Consider the following 26,637-nt stretch of genomic DNA (forward strand, 5'->3'; position numbering starts at 1 on the left):
AGTATTAAATTCAAGAGAACGAAATGGTGAAAGTAATCATGTAATAAATCTTTACTTCGACTGAGTAATTACTGGTGCGGAATCTGTTCTGCATTACTCATTATAGATACTTATTTCCATCATTCTTTCGGGTCATAAAGTGTAAATATACGTGTGAAACGTTTAACTGACGCAGATCGGATTTATATGCAACACCGTTTTGCTATAATTTGATGATACTTGATTAATCCTTGGAATTGAAATAAATGTTTTCATGCTTGAAGTGTTGCTTTTTTCAAGAAGCTAGTTTACGACCTTCAATTGAATCTAATGGAGGTTTCTATTTACATTTTACGGTATATAAAACAATAATTCACAAAATGAAGATACTATAAAAGAATATTCCTCAAAGCCAATGTTGTTAAACGTTAAAGACACGCTTTCGCTGGTCAAAGGTGAGAGAAATCAGGAATAATGGAAGCCATGGGTGTCCAATTGAACTCCAATCACTGTTGGACCTTCGCCACCATAAAAGTCTTGTTCACTCAATTTGCTCCGTTGTCCCAGAGTCTTGACGAACATCTGCAGCTATATCTTCATTAAAACAGGAACGAATAACTCTCAACAAATCTGGCATGTCTTTTCAGAAACTTACCATTTGTGGCCACATGTTTCTCCAGATATTTTCGTGTTGCTTGCAACATATGTAACCATAAGATTGAAATAAAACTGAAATGTTACTCAGATAATGTTGCTTCGGTGTAAACGGACTGTCTCTGTAAGTAGATACTTCATGGAAATGCCTTGGAATATGTAACAACAAGAGGTAGCAGGAAGTCCTTCAATATTGCTTCAACGAGGACATACCTTTAAGGATCCTACACACATTGAAACAGGTTGCGATGCATTCATCTACCTAGGTTTCTATGAAACTTCTATCCGCATTAATTCTACGGTACACTAACAATTCTTTTCAATTTATGGTGTGACCCTAGTAGCTTTTGACAGGTTCCTGATCAACGTTTGTTTCCGTAGGTATCTCGATAGTCACACCATTTCATTAAACGCAACAAATTGTTTTCATAAAATGCAAATAAAATTCAAGAGAAAGATCGTGTCAACTGCCCACATTTTACACAATACATAACAATTTTAGGTATAAACACACGTAAAAGTAATTCAGTTCTCTTTACGCAGGGTGCAAAACGTCGAGCGTCACAGATATGTGAATAATACGCTAACGTTAATGCCGAAGTACACACATTGCAACATGTATCGCGAAATCCATAAGTCAACGCATGCTTCAACGTGTACAGAGGACTTTAGGGGTCCTCTAACAGGGTAGCTTGTCAAGCATTGCCTGCCAGGGAAGCATCCAGTCGCAGTAAACAGCCGAATAAACCGCGACGTTAAGTTAACGAGTTCCGATCGAATGTTCTTCGCCGTTGTCGCAGGGATTTATTCGTCATTCGGCTCGGTTGAACGAGTTTAATAAGGTAAGTCGCGGGAACAGTCGGTATTTACGTTTGATGGAAATGCTGTTCGTACGTTTCGCTTGGCCGGAAGTCCAAGCGGAGAGCCGGCGCGGCGTACCCTCGCAAACCGTACCGAAATCCGAGACAAACTTTCCAGCGTGAAATGATAGCCCACGGTTGCACGGTCTCCCATCCGGAGATATTACCATATTACATACTATCCGCGTTCGCAGTTGCCATTAACTTCTGATCTCTCTCATCTCCGGGCATCTGGGATTAATATATACGCCAGCGGACAACCAAATTGCGTCGCGGCGCTTCCCGTGCCAGGAGTACGCGGCCGCATAATTAAAGTCGAGGACGGGGGAGGAGGTCCGAATTAGAATTAGTATTATTTGTTTATTCATCAAATTCACTACTGTTCGTGTTCCCTCTATTTGAAATTGTCCGCTGTGGCGGTGACGGTTGTCAAAAATGCAATATGCCGGTTCACCGTTTTCGTAAACATATGTCACGTTTTCATACAAATATTTATGGAGACGTTTTCGGGTTGAATACTGATGTTTGAGCGATAATTTTGTATAGGATTTTTGGAAAATATTGTTCAACTTTTCTTTTAGAGTTTTGTACTGACAGAGTATAAAATTATATGATTATAAACAAATTAGTGAAAATGACCAAAACTCGGAAAGCGGGGGAAAACTTGTTAGCGTCTATTAAACTTTCTTCGCACAATGAAAAATAAGAAGAGTATTAAATCCAGATAAAATTGGAAAGCGATTTAAGGAAATGAGTATTCATGTAGCTAATTACACAGAATACAAATTTTAATTTGTACTTGAGCCATTTAGTGGTCATTCCGAATACTTCGCATTCTCCATGCACATCAAAATCAATTACCCGAGACATGCATATTTCGTGTAGGCAACACTACAATCATGTTTCTCTATCTCCGGGCGTTCTATCAGGCCGCAAACAAACCGCAGCCACTTATGTACCTAGTTAATTAAAAATCTGGGAGATCAACACCCGACAGAACGCTATTTTATTGCACACATCGCGGCTACGCAGAAAAAGTTGACGAAAGAGTGGAACGTACGCTTTCTGATCTTGTCTACGAATTCCCCGTGCCACGGTCAAGATAAGCCAGCCCCAAATCCGCTTTTACAGGAACAAAGATCGTCGTAACCGATCGCTTTTTCACAAGAAGTCCTTTCACGTGGCGAATGCGTTCAGACTTTCATTTCATCGCACCGAAAAATTTGATCCGCTTTGAGTGTCTTTACACTGGTGAGCGTTCTTCACCTTCACTTCCGGTAAGCACGAGATTTGCACGAGCACACAGCTGTCCGGTTCGGTACTCCCGAAAAAAAGAAACCGTCTTGGTGGCCGGGATTTCTTATTCCACTCGACCAGATCGTTTACATGAATTTAGAGTGGACAGATATAATTTATGCAAGAGGTCGTCGATTTTCTTTTACCGTCTTCTTTCTTTTTCCAAGATTCAACAATGAACGACTTTGGACTGTTTACACTGTATTGCTACGCGCTCCTTGAAAATACTCATAACCGCACCAGACGTTCACTTCCGGTAAACGTAGCAGCAATGTAAATTTGCGGTTGCGCCTGGAGGCGCTACTGATCTTCCGCTTTGTCGGTTACTTCGCGCCTTCGGATTCCATCGTGACACGTGCTTCATCTTCGCATAACACCGCGCGAGCTCTATCTAAATTTGGCTGATTAGCCCCTTGCACTCGAAAATTCTTCACTAGAAATATTCAACTTTCTCTGATAAGATGAATCCTCCTTAAGTGGATTCCAAAAAATGTCTATAACTTAAGGATAAATCACACACAAACTAAGGAGTGAAACTAGATTATAACTAAGTAAATACCTAGTAAATAACTAGATAATATCGTAACCCAAAAATTGTGATACCGAATCGTTAGCAATTATTTCCAATGGCACTTATTTTTGCTATGAGAGACTAACAGTAAGTAATATTCCATGGAACGCTAAAAATTCCTATGGCTCTCGGCGCGTTAATAAACACAGCATACTTTCCCAGATTCTTCTAAAAGAGAAAGATTTATTGCTTTCGCAAAACCAGAAACAGTAGCTATCATCTAGAGATTTCTTTCGTAGCTGTTCCAATTACTGGAATTATAATTCATGAAAAAGGAAAGGTTCCAAAAAGCATCGGATTAATGAAATCAGAGACTGCGTGAGTCGCGTTTCGCCGAGATTCCAGCCATAAGGAAGAGTAATTATTCAGAAGCGAATAACATGATTTCACCGATATTTCAATTTAAAAGGCATTTAACTTGTATCGCTTCCGTCCTCATCGGCATTAATATGCCGCGAACGAGTCCGTCGTAGCTCGGAACTGGCAAATTGATGTGACCGAATATACCGGCACGGTATTTTTCCAGAAAGCGTTCCGCTGAACGGAACGCGTTACTCTAACGACGACGACACTTCCAATACCGTGTGTACTTCCCGTGTTCGCGGGCACGCGTAATCCTGGCTTCCGGCGCGGCGCGTCGAGCTCTCGCGGTTCATTGAACCGCGTGAAAAATGAAACGCGAACCTTTCATATTCATCCGCCGTCGCGTAGAGTTCGAGCGTAGGTTGACGGATGGAGAGACCTAACTCACTATATCCTGGAAAGGGTCGATAGTATAGCGGAAGGAATCAGTGAAAGGTGGTGGAATCGATGTTACTATATAAGCACTGTGTTCCACTGGCATAGACACTCAACGCTCGATCTTTGTGCGAACACAATTAACACGCCCACGCCTACAAAAACGTTCCAGCCATGAATCAAATCGTAAGATCGCGTCCGATGGTCGCATGTCACAGGGAAATTTCGTTGGGATCGATCATTTTCGGGGAATCCATTGTCAATTTATCAGAAAATTCAATCGAACGCGCACGATTTTGTTCCCCGTTTGTTTATTTCGTTCTGTTTTCGTTTGTAAACGACCGAAAGCCTCGATAGAGGGACGAACGATAGTGATTTACGGGTCCTCCATTCATCAATCGGGCGGATGATTAACGATCGAATGTTTACAGATTGCTTTCGTTGGTCTCGCGGTGCTCGCTGGCATCGCTTCTGCGAGCCATCTGGACGAGGACCACGGCCACTCGACCTACGAGGAAAAATCGAAGCCTGTGGAGATACCAATCTATAAGAAATACGGTGAATATTAATATACGTCTTCGAATTCTCAACTATTTCGAAATCGATGTATCCCAACTTTCAATTTAATCCGATTAAAAACACTCTCCCGGAATTTCGCGTTTAAAATTTTAACTGAAATTATGCGAACGTATTAAGTGAAGCTGTTAGTGCCAACTATCGGTAAAATAGATATCTCATTCCGTATTTTAAGCTGAAAATGTCGGACATATATGACAGAATTTCTTTGAAACGGTTGAAGTAAGATACGTTACAGTATATGCTAGGTTTAGATTTGTTAATGATGTACGTACACTGACCAAGTTTAATTAAATATTTTCAGCGATCCCGATCCCGCATCCGGTGCCAGTCGAAGTACCCCAGAAGATCGAGATTCCGATCCCTCAACCGCAAAACGTCCCCGTCGAGATTCCTCATCCTTATCCAGTGGAAGTAGTCAAACACGTTGAAATCCCCATAGAAAAACCGGAACCCGTCGTTGTAGAAAAACACGTAAGTATGAACTACTACGTAGTAAGGGTACCGGAAAGTCTTCTAGTATTATATTTTTTAAACTTTTTAATTTCCTACATTATAATATTTAATTCTTAAGTTTAACCTTCAATGAATTTACGTTAAAACTCAAGCTCATTGTACTTACTTCATTTATTATTTTAAACTTTTCAATTTCCATGGTCATGGTACAGCTTCTCTATCTCAATCTTAAATTAATTTATATTTATATTAAATTTTAAGGTCATTGAAGCTTATTGCGATTATGTTATTGATTAACCCATTCATTGTCGAACTTCAGTATACTCATACTTGATTTGATGCATACAGACAGTTCTGTATGAAGAAATACATATACTCACAAAGAAATAACGGAACTTAAATAAATGCTCATCATTTAGGTCTGGCAACGAATGGGTTAAGAATACTTACTTGTTTCATAGATATTTTCATCCCAAGCTTCGTGATAATAGTGAAATACTTTCCAATGGCCATCATGCTTCTTGATTCAATGGATTCCATGATTACACGTGGCCGCAGAAAATCGTTCTAACGTAAGACCATTGTGTTTACCCAGGTACCATTCGTGGTGGAGAAGCCGTATCCCGTCTACGTCGAGAAGAAGTTCCCCATTCCGGTGGCGAAACCATACCCAGTCCATGTGCCGATCTACAAGCATGTATTCCACTACACGTCGAAGGGCAAGGGATGGCACTAAGCTCCTCCATACACGCGGAAGACGCTCAAGGACCGTTCTTCGCCGCAGTGACTAACTAATTCACCTGGAAACGAAGATATTAATTTAATCATCGATCGATCGATTCGATCTGGACGCCGCTGTTTCGAGGTGATCGTCGTTGAAGACCTCCGCTGCCAATGCTATTGTTACTATTATGACGATTTTATACACTCGTTAAGTTTTTATCGTTCCCTTAGTCAATAGAGTTCACTGTTTTGTTAATAAATGGTTTGAAAAGGAAAGAGAGGCAAGCAAAACCCGTAGCGGCGTCAGTTTAATCGACGATTCGCGCGGAAACCGATGATCGTCACGAGCGGGCTAACTCGATCGCGTGCACGCACGTTGCGCGGATAATTAAATTACGGACCGCGGAAGATAATTCGAAGCGATCCGTGCGAGACGTTCGACGAGGAAAGACTCTGGGTTAAGCTGCGGTTACATTGGATGTTTGTTCAAAAGAATTGGCGCTGTGACGAGCTTAATACGTCAAAGAAATGTGTATACAAAATTAAAGGTGTATACATAGTGATCTTCAGATGTTTACCCGTCAGAATGCTAATGTATCCGACAGTGCATCCAATGTAAACGTAGTCGTCAGGTCAATACACACGTTGAAACACATTGCAATGCATGGATTCACAGATTTCGTGACACGTGTCGCAATATATGCGTCAGATCGTCCCATAAGTTTCTCTTCATTCTATGACGTTTAGTCTGGAAAAAGTTTCGGAAAAATGACATTGAAGAACTTTTTGGCACAACATTATAGTTCACCGTCTGAGAATCGATTTCAGTGGCGACTAGTGAAAGAACCTGAGAAAAATCGTACGATTCGTTCGAAGCTTTCAAGGTCATTATGATGAATCTTCTTCAAAGATTGAATATCTAGATTATGTCAGCTGCAATGCTGGCGAAACGTCAGGAAATCATTTTTAACGTTCATGGCTCATACCCAGAAGCTTTGAGTAAGCCTCGCCGTGAGAAGAATCGAGAAGATTTTATTAAACCTAAGAGTCGATGCATTCATTGCAACATGTTTCAACGTGTACTGGGAGGTTAAAACCGTCGGAATCGTTTCTTCCGGTTCGTTATCGGGACAATAGGGAAGCGCGTAACCTTTCCTCCCCGTTTCCTCGTCATTCAGCGTGTTACCGATCGGGTTGGAAAGAAACCAGCCACCGGACTAGCCACGATACACAACGATCTTGAATCGCCATAACGAGCCTGAGACACCAGACGGCAGCGTTCCTGCATCGAAACCACTTTTACTCGAGATACACTTTCACTGTTCCGCTCGCTGATACGTACCGTATCGTGCGCGATTCGAATCTTCCGAGAGACTTCTCTCTCCCATGGCCACACCCCTCTACGCTTAAATCGGCTTCCTCCCCATGGCGTGAGCTCTAACTGCGAACACAAATGTGTATATAAATATCACCGGTTATTGCAATTCACGGCCCCGGGCAATGTACTCGCGGAACTATCGTTCAGCTTCGGTTAGAATGCATTTCCGTAAGGTGGCCCATTCGAAAGTTCGATTCCCAACGCGATGACTAATGGACATTTGGCGAGTTTTATAATAACCGAACTGCGAATGCATTAGCGAGACCGGAAGTTTCTAGAGAAATTTCAATGTATGGCGCTGGGAAATTATTGATTCCTTTTTTTAGTTGTATTCCACGTATTCGCTGTGTATATGAAATATCTGTTGTCTAGTAACTGTGATGAACAAGATTACAATTAATTGAAATGGAATTTTATTAAAATCGAACATTACAACTGTTCTTTAAGCAACAAGAAGGACTGTTAATGTATCGAGCTCCAATCTTGTTTCTGTTCTCAGTGATTACTATTATTTACAAAATAGAGCTTATATAGAGACTGCGGTTTATTGAGTTTTTGTTTTATTAAAGGTAACATAACCGATTCGTTAGTATCTTCGAGTACCTATGATTTGCTACGATCGTGTAATGCGTGTAATCAATAAATTTAAATTTATAATCTGGCTAACTTTATCAGCAGCGACAATTTGTAACATTTTAAGAAAATAAATCCAGTGATATCTGTGCAACATTCTAGAATATTTAACGGCTACCAATGAAACGAAAGTAAGAGCGAGAAATCTCGTAAGAGATCTCTCGAGTGATAGTGTTCCTGTTTTCCTTTGAAAGTCACTTCTTCAAAATTCGATATGAATTTTAATTTCCTGCATAAGTATTCATAGTCCCTCGATCTATATTATGCGCTACAGGTGGGCAGATAATTTTTGCAGTTCCTCCCTTTGGACATTAATTAAATAACGACAAGAAATAATCGAGTACTGTCTAGAACTCGCACCTGCGGCGCGAAAGCTGTTCTCTTGGATCGCGTGCCGGCTCGAGATGGGAGCGCGTCGAATAATACATACCCAAGCTAACTGATACAAATATAAATTGTTAAACATGCGAACTAGATCACAACCAAATAACGTTCACCTCGGTTGACTGGGCACATTTTCATTCTCGCCTACAATGAAGATATTATCACTGGACTTTGCCATTGTTTATCGAAAATAATTGTAAACCAATAAGGAATTGAAGAGAAAAGATTAACTAATAACGCGTGTAATCGGTCAATGAAGGAATAATTGAAGATAACTACGATGGGTTCCTTTCGCTCAAACTGCCAGGCCGTGAACAATGTGTCATTCTTTCGATATGGTGAAAATCGAAAGCGACTACTGTATTTGGCGTCCGTGGGAGCGGTGCTCGCGAATTTCTCAAATATCTTTCGTTCGCTCGCGTAATTACGCTGACGAATAAGGACGCAGTTCAACAGCTTCGCGGAACGATATTACGTCGATCGCCGGTTAATTATTCCTAGCTACTTTGTCTCCAATTAAAGCTGAAAAATCACGATAGAGCAACAATCTAGCGTTCGCCACAGGGAAATTATTCGATCGACGGTTTTAAAAGAGAAACATTCCTTTGGTCGACCCAGCAGATATTATGGTGATCAGTTTCGAGAAACGCGGCGATCCAGCTGTGCGAAATGTGGGGAAGAATGGGGGCTCGCCCAGTTGTTGTTATTATATCGACGCAGACAATCGCTACGCTGGAGCAATCGTGTACGTGTGCAGATTAACACGACGAGCAGAAAGAGTCAACGTAATGAAGAGAAGGGGAGAAAGTGACGTTGGTATATAAACACTTGTCCGTGACTTTGAAAGCATCAAACAGATCGTGGCGAGTTAACACTACGGGTTCCGCGCGCTGGGTTCATTCGACCGTGATCATCGGGTTCTTCGAAACGCACTGAAATCATGAGGATCATTGTGAGTTGTCGACGAGCCTCTCTCGTTTTCATCGACGAGCGTCTCGAATCGATTTTCTTTAGAAAACAATTAAAAGAACTGCGTTGATCGGAGATTCTACGTGGGAATCTTTAGTTAATTGGATTAAATAAAAAATACAATAATTTGAAAGTTTTATATTTTAGAAGTTTGGCAATTTGAAAATTTGAAAATTTGTAAATTTCTTTGTAAAATCTCGAAATGTTGAAATTGAAATTGATTTGAGAAGTAATTCGGACTGCTTTCTTGATCGCAGATTTTGGCAGCTCTGGTAGCAGTTACGTCTGCTTCGTATGAAGAGGAACATGGCGGTTCCACGTATCACGAAACGTCAAAACCAGTCGAAATACCAATATACAAAAAATACGCCATACCGATTCCACATCCGGTCCCAGTTCCGGTCCCTCAACAGATCAAGGTACCCATTCCTCAACCGTACCAGGTAGAAGTACCTGTGCCGCATCCAGTCCCGGTGGAAGTTATCAAACATGTGGAGATTCCGGTGGAGAAGCCCGAGCCCTACGTAGTCGAGAAAAAGGTACTCGTAATTGTAACACGTGAAATTCGTAATTCTGTATAGCATTCTAATTACAATAGTACCAAACGTATTACGTTTCTTAGTATTGCAATTAGAATTATCGTTAACTGTGTTATAGTCCAATGTTTAAAGCTGGGATTACAATAAAAATAGCACATAAACTCTTCGCTTCATTTCAGTAAGAAATGAAATTTCTTTATAAAACGAATTCTCAGGTGACATGACAGTTGTACAAACTAAAATTGCCAAACAATTCGGAAAAAGAATATGATTAATTTCTTAATAGCATAATTTCCTCGAATTAAACCTCCATTGACACAGATTATCTACAGAAAGTTAACAACATTCATCGCCATGTTTGTCCACTGGAATATCGCATTGCCGTGAAACCTTACACACCTATAGAACTGTGCTCACGTATAATTTAGGATCACGTTACCTCGCTTTATTATACAGCATTATGAAAATTCAAATACACACGGGACATTGAAACGTTATTGTTTTGCAGGTACCGTACGTGGTCGAGAAACCGTACCCGGTGACGGTGGAAAAGCACTTCGCGGTGCCCATCCCTAAACCGTACCCGGTCCACGTACCCGTCTACAAGCACGTATTCCACCATCAGAGCAAGGGCCACGGTTGGAAGCACTGATCCACGCGACATCGATCCTGACCACGTCTAACCAAAAAAGAAACTATAACAGAGAGAAACGTCACGTTTCTTGGCATTGTACATAGTCCGTTGTTTTATACTTAATTGTATTGTTGTTTAAATAAATTGTTCTTGTTTCCTTAACGGTTCTTCTTTCTTCTCAACAGTCGTGTCACGTCACGTTCCCTTTCCAGCGTTTAGAGCAGAGCACGGATGATTGAATGGTTTCGAAAGCGCGTCGCAATTGCCGCGAGTTCGTCCGAGAGCCTGGCTATAAAAGTCCCTTTTTCTTTAAGTTACACTATTTCTTGATTGGGTCAGCCAAACAGCGCGCGATTCGAAATCTACTCGTGGCAACGAACATTTCCACGATAACATAATTTGCGTCTCGGCGAAAGGAAAAGCGGACGCTCATCTATGTAGAAACTCGTTTCATATTTTTACCGATAACTTCAAACATCGAACCAATTCGTTCACGAATGAATCATTATACTGCGATTACCAAAATAAACACTACTTTAATTAGTGCACGTAATTAGTCGTTTAATCGACTAGTGAATTAAAAATTAATAATTGCCGTTATTTGGTGTGCTTAAACACGAATTTATTTCAGGTAATATTGCAAACAGAGAAACTTACATCGAAAGTGAAACGATTACTGGTTAAATTGTTGAGTTATTAAAAGATTTAAACCTTTCCTTTCCTTTTTCAGTGTATATTGTAAAGATACGACTTGGTAAATTGATATCGGTTTCCGATCGATGCTAAGATAAGATTACTATACATTACTACTCATTAAAGCAGTAGCTCATGGTCAGTGGAGTACACAGAGAGCGCTACTTATTATATAATTGATTAAATAATATATTAACATCGTTACCAAGTAATTTCATTCATGCATTCACTAAGCCAACATTACTTTCCCAATGCTTTAATAATGCACACAACGCAACGGATTATTAATATTATCGCATTAGAATTCCTACCTTAAAAGCAGCACTTCTTTTCGAAAAATCTTCGATCCAGCCTCGGTCCATCAATCACAGGGTAATGAATGCTCCCAAATCGGAACGGAACTAGCATGCGCGCGTTCGATAAGGCGGTAGGAAATATTTCAATCGAGTTACCGTTTTTTCCCCCGTAGTTCGGTGAATTTCTGTAGGCAACACCTGGGGGCGATATCGGCAGCATTACGAAGCTGCCCTCCGGTTTTGTCGGTCCAGAAACCAGCCAATGACTAGCCGACGACGGTGTTGCAAATGACGGACGCCGGCCTAACGACGGGACGCATAACGCCCGGAGTCCATGCCCCAAGGTGCAGAATTTATTCAGGAAATACCGGGGCGCGACCAGTTGCGTCATAGGACTGACCGACGACCGCTTTTTACGGCCACTTAAGGGAATCACATTCGACTTCGATCCGTAAGAAACCTGCCCCCGTTCAAGTGGAGCAAAAGTTTATAAAACTGACGGGCACGCACGACGCGCTCCTAGTTTCGCCCAGGACAGTAAATCCGCCGTTTATCCGGGAATATCCAGCCACCCAGCAGCTCCATTGTCCGCGAATCATGTTCAGGCTACTGGTAAGCTGACCGAAAGGGAGGAGTTTCAGAGTAGCGTGCGAATAATTAACGCTTATTGCCAGAAGATTGGCTGTAAATGTTGAAGATGCGGCTGTTAGTCGAAGCACCGGCTCTTGTACCCGAATTACTGTAATTTACAATCTTCTTCTGATATTGAAATAATGCGAAAATTATACAGCTGCGTCGGGTTGCATTGTTGCGAGGCGAAGAGATTGGCACGATAAATGAAATATCGGATCGTTCTTTTGTATTCTTTCATTTTCACGCTGATAGTCTCGCGAGATGGGTATCTTTATAATTACATTGTTGATCGTTATCCGGGCTATTTTATAATTATTTTTTTGTATACACGGTTTGTTACATTTCTAAGAATAGAAAATAGCAGAGCAGGTTGTTAGATCGATGTAGTTTTAAACAAATGAAAGTACCACCGTGGAAAGAGTTAACCATTTGAAAACATTCATTCTGTCCAGATAATATTCATCAAGCTTTAGTTGCGTTCTAAATATTAACGTAAAAGTGAATTTACTAACCCAGGAACTATCAGATTTATCAACTTCTTTAACACACTTAAACATATTACATTCAAATTCAATTGAAATCCAAATAAATTAATATATCTGGTATGTATAAGAAGATACAAGCACACTGATCACTAATTTTAGCATCAAACCATAAAAAGATGAGCCACAGAAAAATCCAATCAACCAATCTATCTGTCGCAAGACTTAACGATCATTTTCGTAACTTGCAGATCCCATGCCTGATATGGCTCTCCAGCGTCCGATCGGAAACCGCAATGTCCATGCACATGCCGGACGGCATGATGGAGGACAAAGCGGGCATGACGGACGCCATGATGCTCAAACCGAAACGAGAATCATACCATAACCCGTGTCCACCGGTTTACTCTCATCCAATCTCGTATTCGCCGCCCCCGCAAATTTATATAAAACCGGTGGTCCATCCAGCGCCGATGCCAATCATTCATCAGCCAGTTCAAGTTGTCCAGAAGCCGGTGATCACCTATGTGAAGCCAGCACCACCTCCTGTTGTCGTGAAACCCGTGGTCCAGCCTAAGGTTGTGGTGCCGATCTACCAGAAACCGATGATCTCGTACGCGCCTATCTACCAGAAGCCCATTTATTACGCGCCGATGGTGCAAAAGGTGATGTACGAACAGCCAAAAGTCCTATTGAAGAAGATAGAAGTTCCCGTCACCCAAGTGATCCAGAAGCCCCAGATCGCATATCCTATTCAATATCATCAGCCGAAAGTGGTGCACGCACCGGAGCCGCAGATCAATTACGTGAAAATCTCGCAGCCGATTATCCACCATCAGCCTGTGTTCCAGTCGCCCGTGAAACCATGGTGCCCGTAGAGGAGTTCTGCGGATCGGATTGTCACGGTGCGATCACAACGGTCAGGTGATTCGATCGATCCGTCGAGTTACGAATGTTCTGGAAGTGCGGCAACGATTCGAGGTTCTTTCCAGCCTCGCCCAACGAAACCAACCATGTCGCGGCCATCCTCGCCGGCCATAACGAATCGTAGTCAGGCGTAATTCAGCGCGGCTTCCGTTTCGCAGATTGTACAATAAAAAGAGAAACAAAACGAACGGTGTAGTAATCTTGTTGTCCGTTGAACACTTCACCCTTCCGATTGTCCAGCGATACTTTCCCTGTTTGAGGTGACTCTATAATCTAATCGAAGAAAGTCTTTTTTCTTCCATCAGACGTAACAGTCAAATGATTTTAATGTGTTGAAAGCTTGTGAGCTGTTGTTAAATTGTACAAGATTTAATATACAACCATTCATTTTTTTTCAACCGCAGCACTTGAATGTTTACAGAATTTGAGTCACGTACGATTTTGATCAATTCGAACATGATATGAAAGGAATATCAATAATAGTTTGTTTAATCGATATTCATACATCGTGTATGGTGCTGTATATTTTATACAATGGCGTATGTTTATTGAACACATGGATTTGTAGTGTGAAGTAACAATTCTTCCGAGTATGGAAAGCAAATGGTGGCGCCATCCCACGGCGATATGCATTACCATTAGAAGCGATCAAGCGAATCCTCACAAACCCAATTAATTCTTGCCGTTATGGCCGTATACCTTGCTGTAGTATACGGCAAGAAAAATATGTGGAAATTTCAATGCTCGGTGAGAGAAGTGCTCCAGCCTATTTCCAAACGTCGCGCAATTGATTAGTGCCAATTCGCTTGTATGTATCATCTTAGAAGCGGTAAGAAGCATTTCGATCTCCAGAAGTAGAATGTTACTTAATGGGTATAACGTTGTTAATTGTTAATTTTTTCTAATATAATAAATGTTGGGTGTTAGAATTACTTCATGATTTATCTTCCACCACTGTTTCACCTTCTATTAGAAAATCTGATTATGTGATGTCAATGACAGCTAGGTAATAGCAGGGAATTAATTGTGGACAAGTCGAGGCGAGGTTTCCAACCGACTTATGTTTATTTCAAGGAATTGTCGTTTCGTTACGCGATCACAACTCCGATTATTGCATAAGACTGACTTGACGAAACGTAACGTTTACCGATTTGGAAATTACCAATTTTCTACTGCCTATGGCCATTCATAAGCGTAAATATCCTATTAAATTTTTACATAGACTTTCGACACGCATTGCAATGCGTATAAGACGTATGCATGCAGGTAAATCCCGTTCAGTAAACGTAGAGAAATGAGTGTAGAGTATAGAATCCAGATTTCCAAAGTGGAAAACTTGGATTCCGTCGGCCAGAATTGCCAGGAAGACCAGGGGTAACCATATGACTTAGCAGTGATGGGACTCCAGGTCCAGATCTAGGTCTCATCGGGACGAAGGCTACATCCGGTTGACGAATGGGAAGGTCGGGATACTTTTGATCGAAAATGAGTCTAGACTGTAGAATCCAGATTTCCAAAGTGGAAAACTTGGATTCCGTCGGCCAGAATTGCCAGGAAGAACAGGGGTAGACATGAGACTTGGCAGTGATGGGACTCCAGATCGAGGTCTATACGAGCACTCTGGGCCCTCATTATAAAATTTTACGTAAGTACCTTCATAATTTTAATACAACTGCAGTGGCAATTCCTTTATTAAAAAACACACCGCACCAATAATTTAAATAAAATTTCAAGGTATTTGATCACGAGTTTAACTTATTATTCAACTTAATCTCATAATTGTGTTTTTAAGAATTTTAATTTGTTAATTTACTTGCAGTCTCCTTGTTAAATAACTGATTTAACATAACTTTAAATAGTAATTCATGAAGTTTGAATATTCACGGTTTAAATTACTTTGGCTTAAATTAGTTTAGCATATATATAGGTAAAACTCATTTACACAAAACAAGAATATAGAATAGGAGCGCAGGGGTACAATCAGTGAATAGCAGCAGCAAAAAGGAAGCTTTCAGGTTAAGTCGTCGACTACAAATAATTAGAACTTTTTCCCTCTTCTATTGAATTCAGAAACAAACCATCTTTATTTATAATTTTTCTGCATAAAAGTTATATTGATCCATTGACACTAACTCGCTAGAAAAATGAATTAAAATGCATTCACTTAATAAGACGTATTGGTTTCATATTCTAGATCTGTCTTATACTCGCCATTGTTTGTGATGCGGCGAGAATATCAAGAATATTCGAACCACATTCTAAAATTACCAAGGTGTTTTCCCGGGCAACACTGCCGGTGGTTTTCATTATATCTATGGCAACAGAGTCGCTGCTCCATTCTTCTCACTCGGTAATACAGTCGGTAATTCAGAACATGACACGGAGTTCCATAAGCTTGCAATGCTATCTTATATCTCGCTGTGCCGAGGCTGTGTGTATGAGCAGTTCTGTGTAAGTATTCAATCATACAGGTAAAAGTAGATATGGAGAGGGTAATATCTCTGTATTCTGTGTTGTTAAGAGAAGAATTGCGGAACAATACTGTGGGGTCTTCCGCTGTGTGCGTTGCGCGAACGACGGAATTAGCCAAATTAGTCGTATTAATCACATACACATGACCGTTTCGCCAGTTGCACACTAGAATCGAAGACACTAAATTTCAACCGCTCAGCCAGTATTCCTTCCTTAATTCTTCTGTCAAATACACGATAAGTAGGTATGTAGGTACATACCTATGTACATACATTACTTATAAATGGAACTATTCACCACTGACATTATTTACTAACAAGTAACCGGTATGTGACAATTGCTATACGCTTTTATAAACATAACTTTATAAAAATTATATAAATTATCGATAATTTATGATATTTGTATTGCTTGCAGTTCATTATGTGGGATAGCCACAATAATAGTGCAGACAAAATTTCGGGCGGGTTTTTGAATGACAGTCGTAATTCTATTGATGGAAATAAAGGAAGTGTTGAGAGAATAGAAAATGTTATGCCTGTTTTTATCAGGCATTTGAATAATTCTCATGGTGATTTGAAGATTTTGGGATCGCCTGTTCGCCTTGTCACTTTTATTGGAATTGTGCGAAACATTGAAGAAACTACTACTAAAATTTCTTATGAAATTGAAGATGACACAGGTACTGAACAAGTTTCCTACATTCTATTTATATTTTATTTAGATATCTTAATTTAAATAGGATTATTTAAAGATTTTTTAAATATTTTGTATAATTATTGTTATTAATTTGAAAATATTGAAGATTCTATGGATTATCTATCATAATAATATAATTGTAATTACAGATAGTATTACAGCATTTCATTGGTTGGCATCTGGAAAAGTAACACCAGATCCCATAATTAAGTTTAACACTTATATTCGTGTCTATGGATATTTACGTGAACAGAATGAAAGGAAACATGTATTAATAGTAAAAATGTTACCTATTCTGGATTTGAATGAATTGACTAGTCATATGTTGGAAGTAACCTATATAATGTTAAAAAATCAGAGAATGAGCAATATAGATCATGAAAGTTCTGACGCAATGATAATAAATGATGCTATAACTGATGATAATATTAGTGGTTTAACAAAAGAACAAGCTACAGTTTTTAAGATTATTCAATCAGAAAATGACAGTGAAAATGGAATTGAAAGAGATGTCCTTAAGACTCGAGTGCCAAAGAATATCTTGTCACATATTGATAACATAATTGATTTTCTTATAAGTGAAGGACATATATACAGTACACTCACTGATGATCATTTTAAAACAACTTAATTATATACTATGAAAAAGAAAATATGGTTGCAATCAAGTTAAATTTATATTTCAATGACAATGAATATAATGCATTCTAGATTCTAGATAATTTAGATTTTTACATAAAGATAAAGTAACTGAATTATACTTTATTATTTTATACATGAACATTACAAATAATTATAAATCAAATATTCTGTACTATATTTCAAATGTATTATAAAAACTATAATATATGATCATGCTATTGTGTTTCTTAGAAACATTGAACCTTTTTCGTATTATCATACTTTTTGTTGTAAGTAATATTGTCTATCTGTTCCCCCGTATGTCTACTCTAAAAGTTGCCCGAGACTATTGTGAGCAACTCTATGTAGTGTCCAATAGACAGGAAAGAAAGAGAAGAGCCCTGAAAGGAATGCGGGTCTCATTGGTCAGCTTTTATCTTTTTTAATCTCATTTTCGATACTAATTTGCTATTGTTACATATTTATTAATATGTTATACTTGTCAATCAAAACCATAAACAAAATCTCTAGTGTGGTATACCTATACTATAGGTATGGAAAAGATGATCCACGTTGTTCACAAGAAAAGCCCTGAAAGAAATGCAGGTCGCATTGTTCAACTTTCATCTTTTCTCATATCGTTTTCGATACTAATTTATTATTTGTCAACACGGTTACACATAACCAATTAAAAGTATAAACGAAATCCCTAGCGAGAAACCCCTCTTGCCCCTGTGCTGTCACGTGGTTTAACTCGCGACAACGCGGGTAATTTTCCATAAAGGAAAAGTTACTATTGAGATCGCTAGTTACTACCTACTTACTATTTAAATAACTCTGTACATAAGTACTGAGGTATATGTTATTAAGTAATTGTTTTTGTTTATTCTGTTTCTTATTGTGTTTCATGAAATAAATTGTATAATAGAATATACGAAACTATTATAACATTTTCGTTGCTTAAAAATTGGTAAGATGATAAAATATTAAATTAATAATACCGCACTACTTCAAAACAAAAAAAGGTCAGACTGTTATGAAAATGATGATATGTATTGTGTTATTAATGATCGTGTGATTAATAAATGTTCAGAACTAATAGTTGTTAAAAGTTTGTATAAAATATAATGCGCAGTGTTTAGTTGTATCAATTTAGCAGAAGATTCTGTATAACCTTCCTTCGCAAAGGTTAGAAGTGTTAAAAACTTGTGTGTGTCTATACGTTATATATTAAAAATGAAATATATCACAATTACTGATATTGTTATGTAGTTGTATTTAAAATAAAGATTTCATTAATGTGAGTAAAGAGTAGTTAAAAAATGATATAAGGCTTTTGAAAATAATGGGAGATTATTTTTAGGTACTCTTTGCAATTTGTGAGTATCTTGCATTAGACGAAGAAAAGTTAACGCATAAAAAGGAATATAATCTCCTAAAATAATGGCCCTTGCAAATATATCTGGTATCCCTGACAAACATTGGCAACCACCATTTGTAACACTTGAAACAACGTAAGTACTTAAAAATATTGGTATCTTTCATATGATTACAAATCTTAGTTTTAAGTATTATCTTTTTTAATAAACATTGAATATTGAGTAAAATGCAGCATTAAGAAAGAAAAGATTTTTGAACAGTTTCTAAAGCCAACAATGTACTTTAATGAAAACTTCAGTTATCTATGTTTATTTTATATTTGTCAATATTTAAATATATAATAGGACTCCATTTATCCGAAAACAGGGTGTAAATAATTTATTTAATTGGATCATTTGGGTAATAAGAGTTCAGTGATTTTTCTTCCACTACTATTTATTAATTTGCAGAATGGTAGTTAATGTTTATGTAATATATTTTTGATCAGAGATGCATTTTTTCTGACTACGTTATCTTTTGTTTTCATGTTTGGACACAGGGCAAAAATAAGAGTTCATAAAAGTTGGACACCGCATGGCCTAAGTTTGGATAATACGAGCTTGGTAATATATTCAATAAACCATGTACTGTGGCAAAATAAGTTCGGATAAACGGAGTTCAGATAAATGTGATTCTACTAAACATTCAATTTTATTGGGTACTTTTTATAGTATGGGACAAATAGTTGTTGAGCTTTATTGGAAACACGTGCCAAATACATGCAGAAATTTTGCTGAACTTACGCGGCGTGGATATTACAATGGAACCAAGTTCCACAGAGTGATTCGTGGTTTCATGATACAAGGTATTAAGTTATTGTTTTTTTATATAGTATATTACTAATGTTGAAAATATAACATGTTTTTTTATTGAAAGTATAAAACCAAACATAATGTAAAATTAAAATAAAAGTTCTAAATATACATTTACATTTATCATATGAAACTTATTCAGTTTAAAAATTATAAACAAAATAAATAGTAACTCTATTAAAATTACCTTTTTATAAAGTAATATACAATTTTTGAAAAATTGTTATCTTAGGTGGAGATCCAACAGGAACTGGAAAAGGTGGTGTGTCTATTTATGGGGAATACTTTGATGATGAAATACATGATGATTTAAAACACACAGGTACTTCTATCATAAATAATTTTTTCCTTTTTATTAAGATTTTACAAAATTGATAGTTTTTTTTTATTAAACTAAATCTCATTTGATACTATGAACCAAAAAGAAAAGTAATTCTTTTAAAATTATATTCGAAGGTTTAATTCCTAGTATTAATAATAATGGTTGTTTTCTATTGAAATAGTCCCTTTTTGTACTATACATTACACGATCTACGACCATAATTTTATGAATTCAGGGAAAAAATATGATCTTTATGGATTAAAGTAATTAATTAAAACACTTTCTGTCTTCGCGTATTAAATTAATTGTATATTAAAATATAATATTATTTTAGGTGCTGGAATTGTATCAATGGCCAATTTTGGTCCCGACAAAAATGGATCACAATTTTTTATCACATTAGCACCTACACAATGGTTAGATGGAAGACATACAATTTTTGGTATGTTTTTGCGTATAACTTTTTGGTATAACGTATATGTTTTTAACATTTACTGTAATTACATTATAAATAATTATAGTGTCAGTACATCAAAATATAATTGAAATTTCAATAAAAATCAATTTAATGATATTAAATAAAATATCAATAATGATGTTTTTCATTAACAGGTAGAATCCATTCTGGTATGGCAATAGTAAAGAGAATTGGTTTCGTCGAAACAGATAAGAATGACCGACCGGTTGATGATATAAAGATTTTCAAAGGATTTGTACGGAATGCATAATAAAGTTGAAATACTTTATTTATATTTATTACTTTTGTAAATCACCCTTGTGTAATAAAAGGAGTTATCAATAAGCCATACTTTTGACTAATTTTTTATATTACGAGAAGTATCAGTATATATCGTATTCGGATATAAAAAATATAATAAGCTATAACCTTTAGTAATGATTACAAAAATTTTACTTTATTTCAAGGTTGTAAAATTTGAAATAAATTTTCTTACAATACCGCGTTTGTTTCAAATGCTCTACAAAAACCAAGTTCTGCATAAATATCTGCAGTTTGGGTGTAGCTGAAGTTCCGACAAATTGTGTCCCAATTATCGTAATATTTCATATATGTACACAACATGTAAACATTATATACTTACTACGAAATTTTAAATAAAGGATATCCAATATTTATAACAATACTTCAAACGTTACTCCAATTATTATGTGGCACTCTTATGTACGGTATGTATGCCCGTGTTATAGATCATTCGCACAGATTCCGTTTGATTCTTAAACTTCAATTGATTCATGCCCGTGATCGGATTAATTGATTGTTATTCTGTTGCGGTTAAACGAATGCATTATACAAAGTCTTACATAAGTGTGCGATAACTTGTGACCTTCAAACAAAGATTAGCATTTCGAGGTCTCTTCTCAATTGAAATCTTCCCCGGTCGTATTGCATTACACTACGATCCTGTGGACCATCATTTGACTGTACGTATTGCAAACACACGCTTTAGTGCCATGAAGAGTTTAGTTAATTCGTTCAATGATGCCGTTACGGAGACTCTTTCTGGATTATCGTATACATATCCTCAACTTGAGTATCAAAAGTCGCATCAGGTCTTCCTAATGCCGAATGTATGTATAACATTTAAATTTTAATAATATACAACAATCTTTATTTTATAACTTATATATAATAAATCCATTATAAGGTAATTGCCAATTTAATAGTAAATTCTATTCATATCACAATTTTTATTTTATTTTATTATATTATTTCTTTACACTTTCTCTGCGGATTTATTAAAGTATGTTACATTGTTATGATTTAGCTCGAAGATCGAGGGAATAAAGTGTCTCTTATATGCGGTGGTGGAAGTGGACACGAACCGTTCGCAGCGGGTAATTATTTTTTACGAAATGTTTTTAACATTAATATGTTTAGTCTGATACATAATTTCAGGTTTCGTTGGTATTGGAATGCTGACTGCATCGGTAGCAGGTTCCATATTCGCTGCACCTCCCTCGCAACACATTTCCTATTGCATCGAACGTCTTTCCCGACATAGTCAAGGTAAGAAAATCAGAATTTCTTTCATCGTAGAAAATTGTACAATTGTACTATTTATTTACATACAAACTCATTATCAGATATATAACATCTTTAATGAAATACGAATTTTTGTACACTACCTACGCAAACATCAAAATTAAACGAAAAATTGTCGTTAAAGATTCTATCGAAATTTAAATTAAAAAAATGCATATGGTACGAACACGTGACATTAATAATTTGAATTATGTATATAAAAAGCTTTTCTAAGTAACAATTTAAGTTTTTGCACAATTTAAATCGTGCATGCCTTCAATAAGTAGAAACAGTAAACAATGTGCAGACGCGTTGATTAAGACGTCAAAGAAGCTGGCTATCATACTTACGTATCATTGTTTTCTGAATTTAAATAAGAAAAAAGTGCTGTTTTAAATACGATTAATATTCTTGTTTGTTTGAGATACAATTAATTGAATGAGATTGCGGGTACATGCAGCCGTCTATACACGGTGCTTTATAAATAAGGTACTGTTCAGAGACGACATCTTTTCACGTCACCTTCAAACCAAAGGGACAAGTGCGAAAAAAAGACACGGAGCACAGTTTGACAAAGTCGGAGAATGATTATAATGAGAAGAAGTGAGACGGACACAGACCGCCGAGCATCGAGGGGTCGAGGCGCGAGACTTCAAAGCGATGCCGCACGCGTCAAATATAAACATGCAATAAAGGAAATATCAATTTCATTGATTTCATTATCATCGATTTTAAGGGAATAAACCTTTAATTTTGTTAATTGCATTAAGTCTATAAAACTAGGCCGATGTACATCCGGTTTGGACTTATTTTAATCACAACAATCTTAACAATTCACTGGCACGTTTGAGAAAGTAAGATCGAAATTAATAAAACTGATATTTCCTTTATTGCATGTTTATATCTGACGCATGCGGCATCACTTCTTCTAATTATACTTAATCTCCGACTTTGTCAAACTACTTCGTGTCCACTTGTCACACTTGCCCCTTCAGTTAGGAGATGTAAAAAGATGTCGTCTGTGGACAGTAGGTAAATACTTGTCGCGCGGACTATAAATTAGCCAGTTTGTTGACACTTGTTTCAAATTAGTAGAGCTTTATCAAAGTGATGATTTAAGAACAAATATTAACTGCAATAATTCACATTTGCAACTAATGGTAATGTACTCGATGCTCTTTTTATTACCATGACGATCGGATACTATGTTATAAACATGATCAACTGTAATCCAGCATTTTTATAGGAGTATAAAAGCTAACGGCTCTGAACAATAGGCATGTTTGGTAAAAAATGTTTAAAACAAAAATCATATAGTATCAATAACTAACTATTACTGAAATATTGTTTAGTGAAAGATGATGAAACACGCTCATTGATCGACTATACACTATCAATCCTTTCCCTACTTTCCACTTAACGTCTCTTACTGATTACAGTGAACAGTGTTTGTTATTGATAAATTTTTCATTCTTTCAGCTGGCATATTAGTAATCATTCCAAATTACACTGGCGATTGCCTTAATTTTGGCATAGCTGTTGAAAAGGCAAAGCAAAATGGTTTGAAGGTGAGAGGAAAGTAAAAAGTACAATTCTAATTTTTAATTATTATTGTAATTTCGTTATATAGAAATATAAGGAAAAGAACGATTCTTTTTTATTATTATTATAATTTCGATGTATAGAAAAATAGGTGAAAAGAATCTTACTTATGTGTATTATTTATTCATATAAAAAGATTTCGTTATTGAAATTTTAGGTGTCAGAGATAATTGTAAATGACGACTGTAGTATACCGATCAAGGAACAAGGAGTCGCCGGTAAACGTGGATTAACTGGATTATTATTTGTCATAAAAATAGCTGGAGCACTGGTTGAAAGAGGATTACCTCTTGAAGAAATACATGACGTTGCCCAAAATGTTTTGAAAAATATGGCTACGTATGCGGTAGGATTGACCGCGTGTGCTATACCTGGTTAGTAGTCAAATATTACTTGTTGGTATTCAAATTTTACTTAAATAATATTATCACTATTTATATCCTCAAAAAAAAGTTCTGAACTTAAACAAAACAAAAAACTGTAGCTTAATGATTACACAAAATATGATTTAAGTGCAACAAAATATTAATGAATTACAATTGTTTCAGAATATATAATATAATTAAGCATATTAATAAAAAACTAATATAACTATATGTATGTACATTTTAGGTCAACCTCCAATGTTTGAGATTGCTGAAGATGAAATAGAGTGTGGAATGGGGGTACACGGGGAAGCTGGATACGAAAAAGCAAAATTAAGCACGTGCAGTGAAGTGATTTCACTTATGTTGAAACACCTATGCAATGCATTATCGTTAACTAGCGGAGATTCCGTTGCAGCGATTATTAACAATTTTGGCGCGTTGAGTCAACTGGAACAAGGGATTGTTGTTCATGATTTAATAAACCAACTCGGTAAGTGATAAACATATTAACATTTTTATTTTATCAGTTAATATATTATCACTTTCATTATTCATCAACTTATACTTTATTAATATTTATTTAAAGTTCTACAAAATAAAATAGGAACGAGTAATAAATTTTAATTAACATTTAGGTAACAACAATTTTAAAATAAGATGAAAAAATGAACAAGAATGAAAAATAATATATAATAAATAGTAACTGATAGTGATAAGAAAAGTAATAAAAACTGTTTCTCTTTATTTGTAAGTTCAATGAGTATGAATCTCTTATTATTAAAGGAGAGATGCTAGAATCCAATATATCAAATGTTTTTTATACACGATTTATGTTATATCGTTATCATAGAATTGATTCTCTTGAAAAGAAATCAAATTTTCCGTTTTAATAATACTCAATTACCAATTAAATTTTAATGTAGGGAATATGAACATTCGAGTTGAACGTGTATACTCGGGTGTTTTAATGACTTCATTAAACAGTGCTGGGATTCATATCACCCTTCTTAAGTTGCCTGAAAACTATAAAGACTTGTTCATTGAGTGTCTGGATAGTCCAACCAATGCACCAAAATGGCCAGGTTGTGCTTATAGCATCCCATCGAAAACTAAACGAACAACTACACAGAGCACAATAACACGATGTGTAAAACAAGTGGGCATAAAAATTGAAAAAGATTTGCAAGAGTTATTAAAGGAGTGTTTAAAAAGTGCTTGTGAAAATATAATAGAAAAGGAAACTTTTATCAATAATTTGGATAGAGGATGCGGTGATGGTGACTGTGGTTCAACGCTTAAAAGACTTGCTAATGGTATGTAGTCATTATGTAATACTGTAAATGTTACTGCATTATTTAATGATAATGTTTCATTTAATATTCAATTTATTAGGGAATCGTGGAAATTTAATAAATGTTATTATCGATATATTTCTTTTAGATATTTTACAAAAGTTAGAGAGTTTTTCTTTTTCACATCCTTCATCAGTTTTCTCTGAGTTGGCATACATAGCTGAAGAACAAATAGGTGGAACATCTGGAGCACTCTACTGTTTATTGTTTACCAGTCTTGCAGCAGAATTAGTATTGGCTCAAGAAGGAGAAGAGTGGTCCTTTATATTGGCTAAAGCACTTCGCAGTGGCTTAAATTGTTTAATAAAATATGGAAAAGCCAAACCAGGAGATAGATCTATGGTAATTTTCTTTATAATGATTAATGATTTTTTTGTAATGTAATGCTACTTTTAAAATTTACTGATTTTCTAGATTGATGTAATCAGTACAGTATGTGAAACTTATGAAAATAAATTAAATAATAAAATAGATAATATTTGCGGTGCATTAAAAGCTGCTGCTTGGAAAGCATGTGAGGCAACAAAAAATATGACACCGAGGTATGTATAAAACTAATTTTGCATCTAAATTGATACTTAACACGTAAATAAATATTTATTTATACAATATCATATTTATCATTTTATCTTACTTTGAATTTATATAAGAAGAGCTTATAAAATCTATATATACATGTAGATCAAAATTTGAAAAGTGCTATGAGATCAATTTTGTTTTTTTTACAGGTTCAATAAATTAGGTCTTATATTTTTCTATTTTTTATCATTTCATTAACATGTTTTAATCAAATTTTCTATAAGTAACAAATATTGTGTTTTTTAGTCTGTACAACTTATTTTTACCAATAATAGATATAAAATAAGTATAATAACAAAGTTATAATATATTTTATTACAGAGTAGGACGAGCTAGTTATGTAAAGCAAACCCAGTATTTGCAAAATGTAGATGCTGGTGCATACGGAGTTGCCACATGGATTAGTGCAATTACAGATGCAATTAAGAAAATCTAAACTTAAAGTTACGTAAAGAATTAATGACAATATAATTTGTACTCAATTAGCAGAAGCTATGTAATATATTTTGTAATAGTTTGAAAAGTTGTTATATAAATAAAATTATTGATAAATAAAAATCAATTTATTACAAGCACTAATAAGGACTTCATTTACAATATTAATTACAATTGTAAATTATAAATGAAAAGGAAAATATGCAAATAACTATATTATTAACTACTATTTATTCCCCTTATCTGCAACGTTTCGAACCACCACTTTCTATAGTCATTAAGTTTAATACTTTGAAATAAATTTTTCTCTTAGAAATTTATATTACTTTCAACTTCAGCAATTTTTCAACAGAAATATTGTGATTCTTTAATTTTACTCACTAGTATAGAACCTTTGCAGAAAATCAATACAATAAACAGTTATATATTATTTATGATGTATTATTATGTATTAGATATATTATATCATGTAATATATGATATATAAATATATT

General features: G+C 36.1%; 6 protein-coding genes and 1 long non-coding RNA gene across 13 annotated transcripts; 6 read left to right on the forward strand and 1 right to left on the reverse strand.

Moving 5' to 3' along the window:
• Window positions 1-4,222: 4,222 nt before the first annotated feature.
• LOC116431774 (uncharacterized) lies at window positions 4,223-6,120 on the forward strand. Its single transcript, XM_031987651.2, has 4 exons — window positions 4,223-4,284; window positions 4,530-4,656; window positions 4,979-5,148; window positions 5,726-6,120. Exons 1-4 carry the CDS (start codon window positions 4,273-4,275, stop codon window positions 5,864-5,866), a joined length of 450 nt encoding a protein of 149 aa, XP_031843511.1. The 5' UTR covers window positions 4,223-4,272; the 3' UTR covers window positions 5,867-6,120.
• A 2,957-nt stretch (window positions 6,121-9,077) lies between these two features.
• Window positions 9,078-10,552, forward strand: LOC116431773 (uncharacterized). Its single transcript, XM_031987649.1, has 3 exons — window positions 9,078-9,200; window positions 9,475-9,756; window positions 10,265-10,552. The coding sequence occupies exons 1-3, from the start codon at window positions 9,189-9,191 to the stop codon at window positions 10,406-10,408; spliced, it is 438 nt and encodes a 145-aa protein (XP_031843509.1). The 5' UTR covers window positions 9,078-9,188; the 3' UTR covers window positions 10,409-10,552.
• A 1,361-nt stretch (window positions 10,553-11,913) lies between these two features.
• LOC116431776 (uncharacterized) lies at window positions 11,914-13,379 on the forward strand. Its single transcript, XM_031987654.2, has 2 exons — window positions 11,914-11,991; window positions 12,746-13,379. The coding sequence occupies exons 1-2, from the start codon at window positions 11,977-11,979 to the stop codon at window positions 13,370-13,372; spliced, it is 642 nt and encodes a 213-aa protein (XP_031843514.1). The 5' UTR covers window positions 11,914-11,976; the 3' UTR covers window positions 13,373-13,379.
• A 2,482-nt stretch (window positions 13,380-15,861) lies between these two features.
• On the forward strand, window positions 15,862-17,225 carry LOC143174163 (replication protein A 32 kDa subunit-like). 2 transcript variants are annotated; one of them, XM_076365314.1, is made up of 3 exons: window positions 15,862-16,137; window positions 16,311-16,575; window positions 16,742-17,225. In XM_076365314.1, exons 2-3 carry the CDS (start codon window positions 16,317-16,319, stop codon window positions 17,221-17,223), a joined length of 741 nt encoding a protein of 246 aa, XP_076221429.1. In that variant the 5' UTR covers window positions 15,862-16,137; window positions 16,311-16,316; the 3' UTR covers window positions 17,224-17,225. The 2 variants fall into 2 exon arrangements, with proteins under 2 accessions (XP_076221429.1, XP_076221428.1); XM_076365313.1 differs by having other exon boundaries at window positions 15,867-16,219.
• Window positions 17,226-17,537: 312 nt separating this feature from the next.
• On the forward strand, window positions 17,538-20,572 carry Cypl (peptidyl-prolyl cis-trans isomerase-like 1 Cypl). 6 transcript variants are annotated; one of them, XM_031987610.2, is made up of 6 exons: window positions 17,538-17,638; window positions 18,577-18,727; window positions 19,304-19,437; window positions 19,677-19,766; window positions 20,101-20,208; window positions 20,379-20,572. In XM_031987610.2, exons 2-6 carry the CDS (start codon window positions 18,657-18,659, stop codon window positions 20,492-20,494), a joined length of 519 nt encoding a protein of 172 aa, XP_031843470.1. In that variant the 5' UTR covers window positions 17,538-17,638; window positions 18,577-18,656; the 3' UTR covers window positions 20,495-20,572. The 6 variants fall into 6 exon arrangements, with proteins under 6 accessions (XP_031843470.1, XP_031843466.1, XP_031843467.1 ...); XM_031987606.2 differs by lacking the exon at window positions 17,538-17,638 and adding an exon at window positions 17,940-18,513; XM_031987607.2 differs by lacking the exon at window positions 17,538-17,638 and adding an exon at window positions 17,940-18,401.
• Window positions 20,378-23,569, reverse strand: LOC143174297 (uncharacterized). The gene is made up of 2 exons (XR_012998123.1): window positions 22,158-23,569; window positions 20,378-21,911 (listed from the first exon to the last, which is right to left on the reverse strand). It is a non-coding gene; the product is annotated as an uncharacterized LOC143174297 (long non-coding RNA).
• On the forward strand, window positions 21,035-26,290 carry LOC116431748 (triokinase/FMN cyclase). The gene is made up of 10 exons (XM_031987594.2): window positions 21,035-21,353; window positions 21,551-21,620; window positions 21,682-21,792; window positions 23,287-23,375; window positions 23,567-23,783; window positions 24,022-24,267; window positions 24,701-25,090; window positions 25,218-25,471; window positions 25,544-25,671; window positions 26,030-26,290. Exons 1-10 carry the CDS (start codon window positions 21,237-21,239, stop codon window positions 26,142-26,144), a joined length of 1,737 nt encoding a protein of 578 aa, XP_031843454.2. The 5' UTR covers window positions 21,035-21,236; the 3' UTR covers window positions 26,145-26,290.
• Window positions 26,291-26,637: the final 347 nt, after the last annotated feature.

This window comes from Nomia melanderi, chromosome 3 (genome assembly GCF_051020985.1).
Source record: "Nomia melanderi isolate GNS246 chromosome 3, iyNomMela1, whole genome shotgun sequence".
Taxonomy (NCBI): domain Eukaryota; kingdom Metazoa; phylum Arthropoda; class Insecta; order Hymenoptera; family Halictidae; genus Nomia; species Nomia melanderi.

Coding starts and splice junctions, on each gene's coding strand:
- LOC116431748 (XM_031987594.2), top strand. CDS start 21,237: ATGAAGAGTTTAGTTAATTCGTTCAATGATGCCGTTACGGAGACTCTT. Junction 25,091..25,217: donor GCTTAAAAGACTTGCTAATG/GTATGTAGTCAT, acceptor TATTTCTTTTAG/ATATTTTACAAAAGTTAGAG. Junction 25,672..26,029: donor ACAAAAAATATGACACCGAG/GTATGTATAAAA, acceptor ATTTTATTACAG/AGTAGGACGAGCTAGTTATG.
- LOC116431774 (XM_031987651.2), top strand. Junction 4,657..4,978: donor ACCAATCTATAAGAAATACG/GTGAATATTAAT, acceptor AAATATTTTCAG/CGATCCCGATCCCGCATCCG. Junction 5,149..5,725: donor CCGTCGTTGTAGAAAAACAC/GTAAGTATGAAC, acceptor GTGTTTACCCAG/GTACCATTCGTGGTGGAGAA.
- LOC116431773 (XM_031987649.1), top strand. Junction 9,757..10,264: donor CCTACGTAGTCGAGAAAAAG/GTACTCGTAATT, acceptor ATTGTTTTGCAG/GTACCGTACGTGGTCGAGAA.
- Cypl (XM_031987610.2), top strand. CDS start 18,657: ATGGCCCTTGCAAATATATCTGGTATCCCTGACAAACATTGGCAACCA. Junction 18,728..19,303: donor TTTGTAACACTTGAAACAAC/GTAAGTACTTAA, acceptor TACTTTTTATAG/TATGGGACAAATAGTTGTTG. Junction 20,209..20,378: donor TGGAAGACATACAATTTTTG/GTATGTTTTTGC, acceptor TTTCATTAACAG/GTAGAATCCATTCTGGTATG.
- LOC143174163 (XM_076365314.1), top strand. CDS start 16,317: ATGTGGGATAGCCACAATAATAGTGCAGACAAAATTTCGGGCGGGTTT. Junction 16,576..16,741: donor TGAAATTGAAGATGACACAG/GTACTGAACAAG, acceptor TTGTAATTACAG/ATAGTATTACAGCATTTCAT.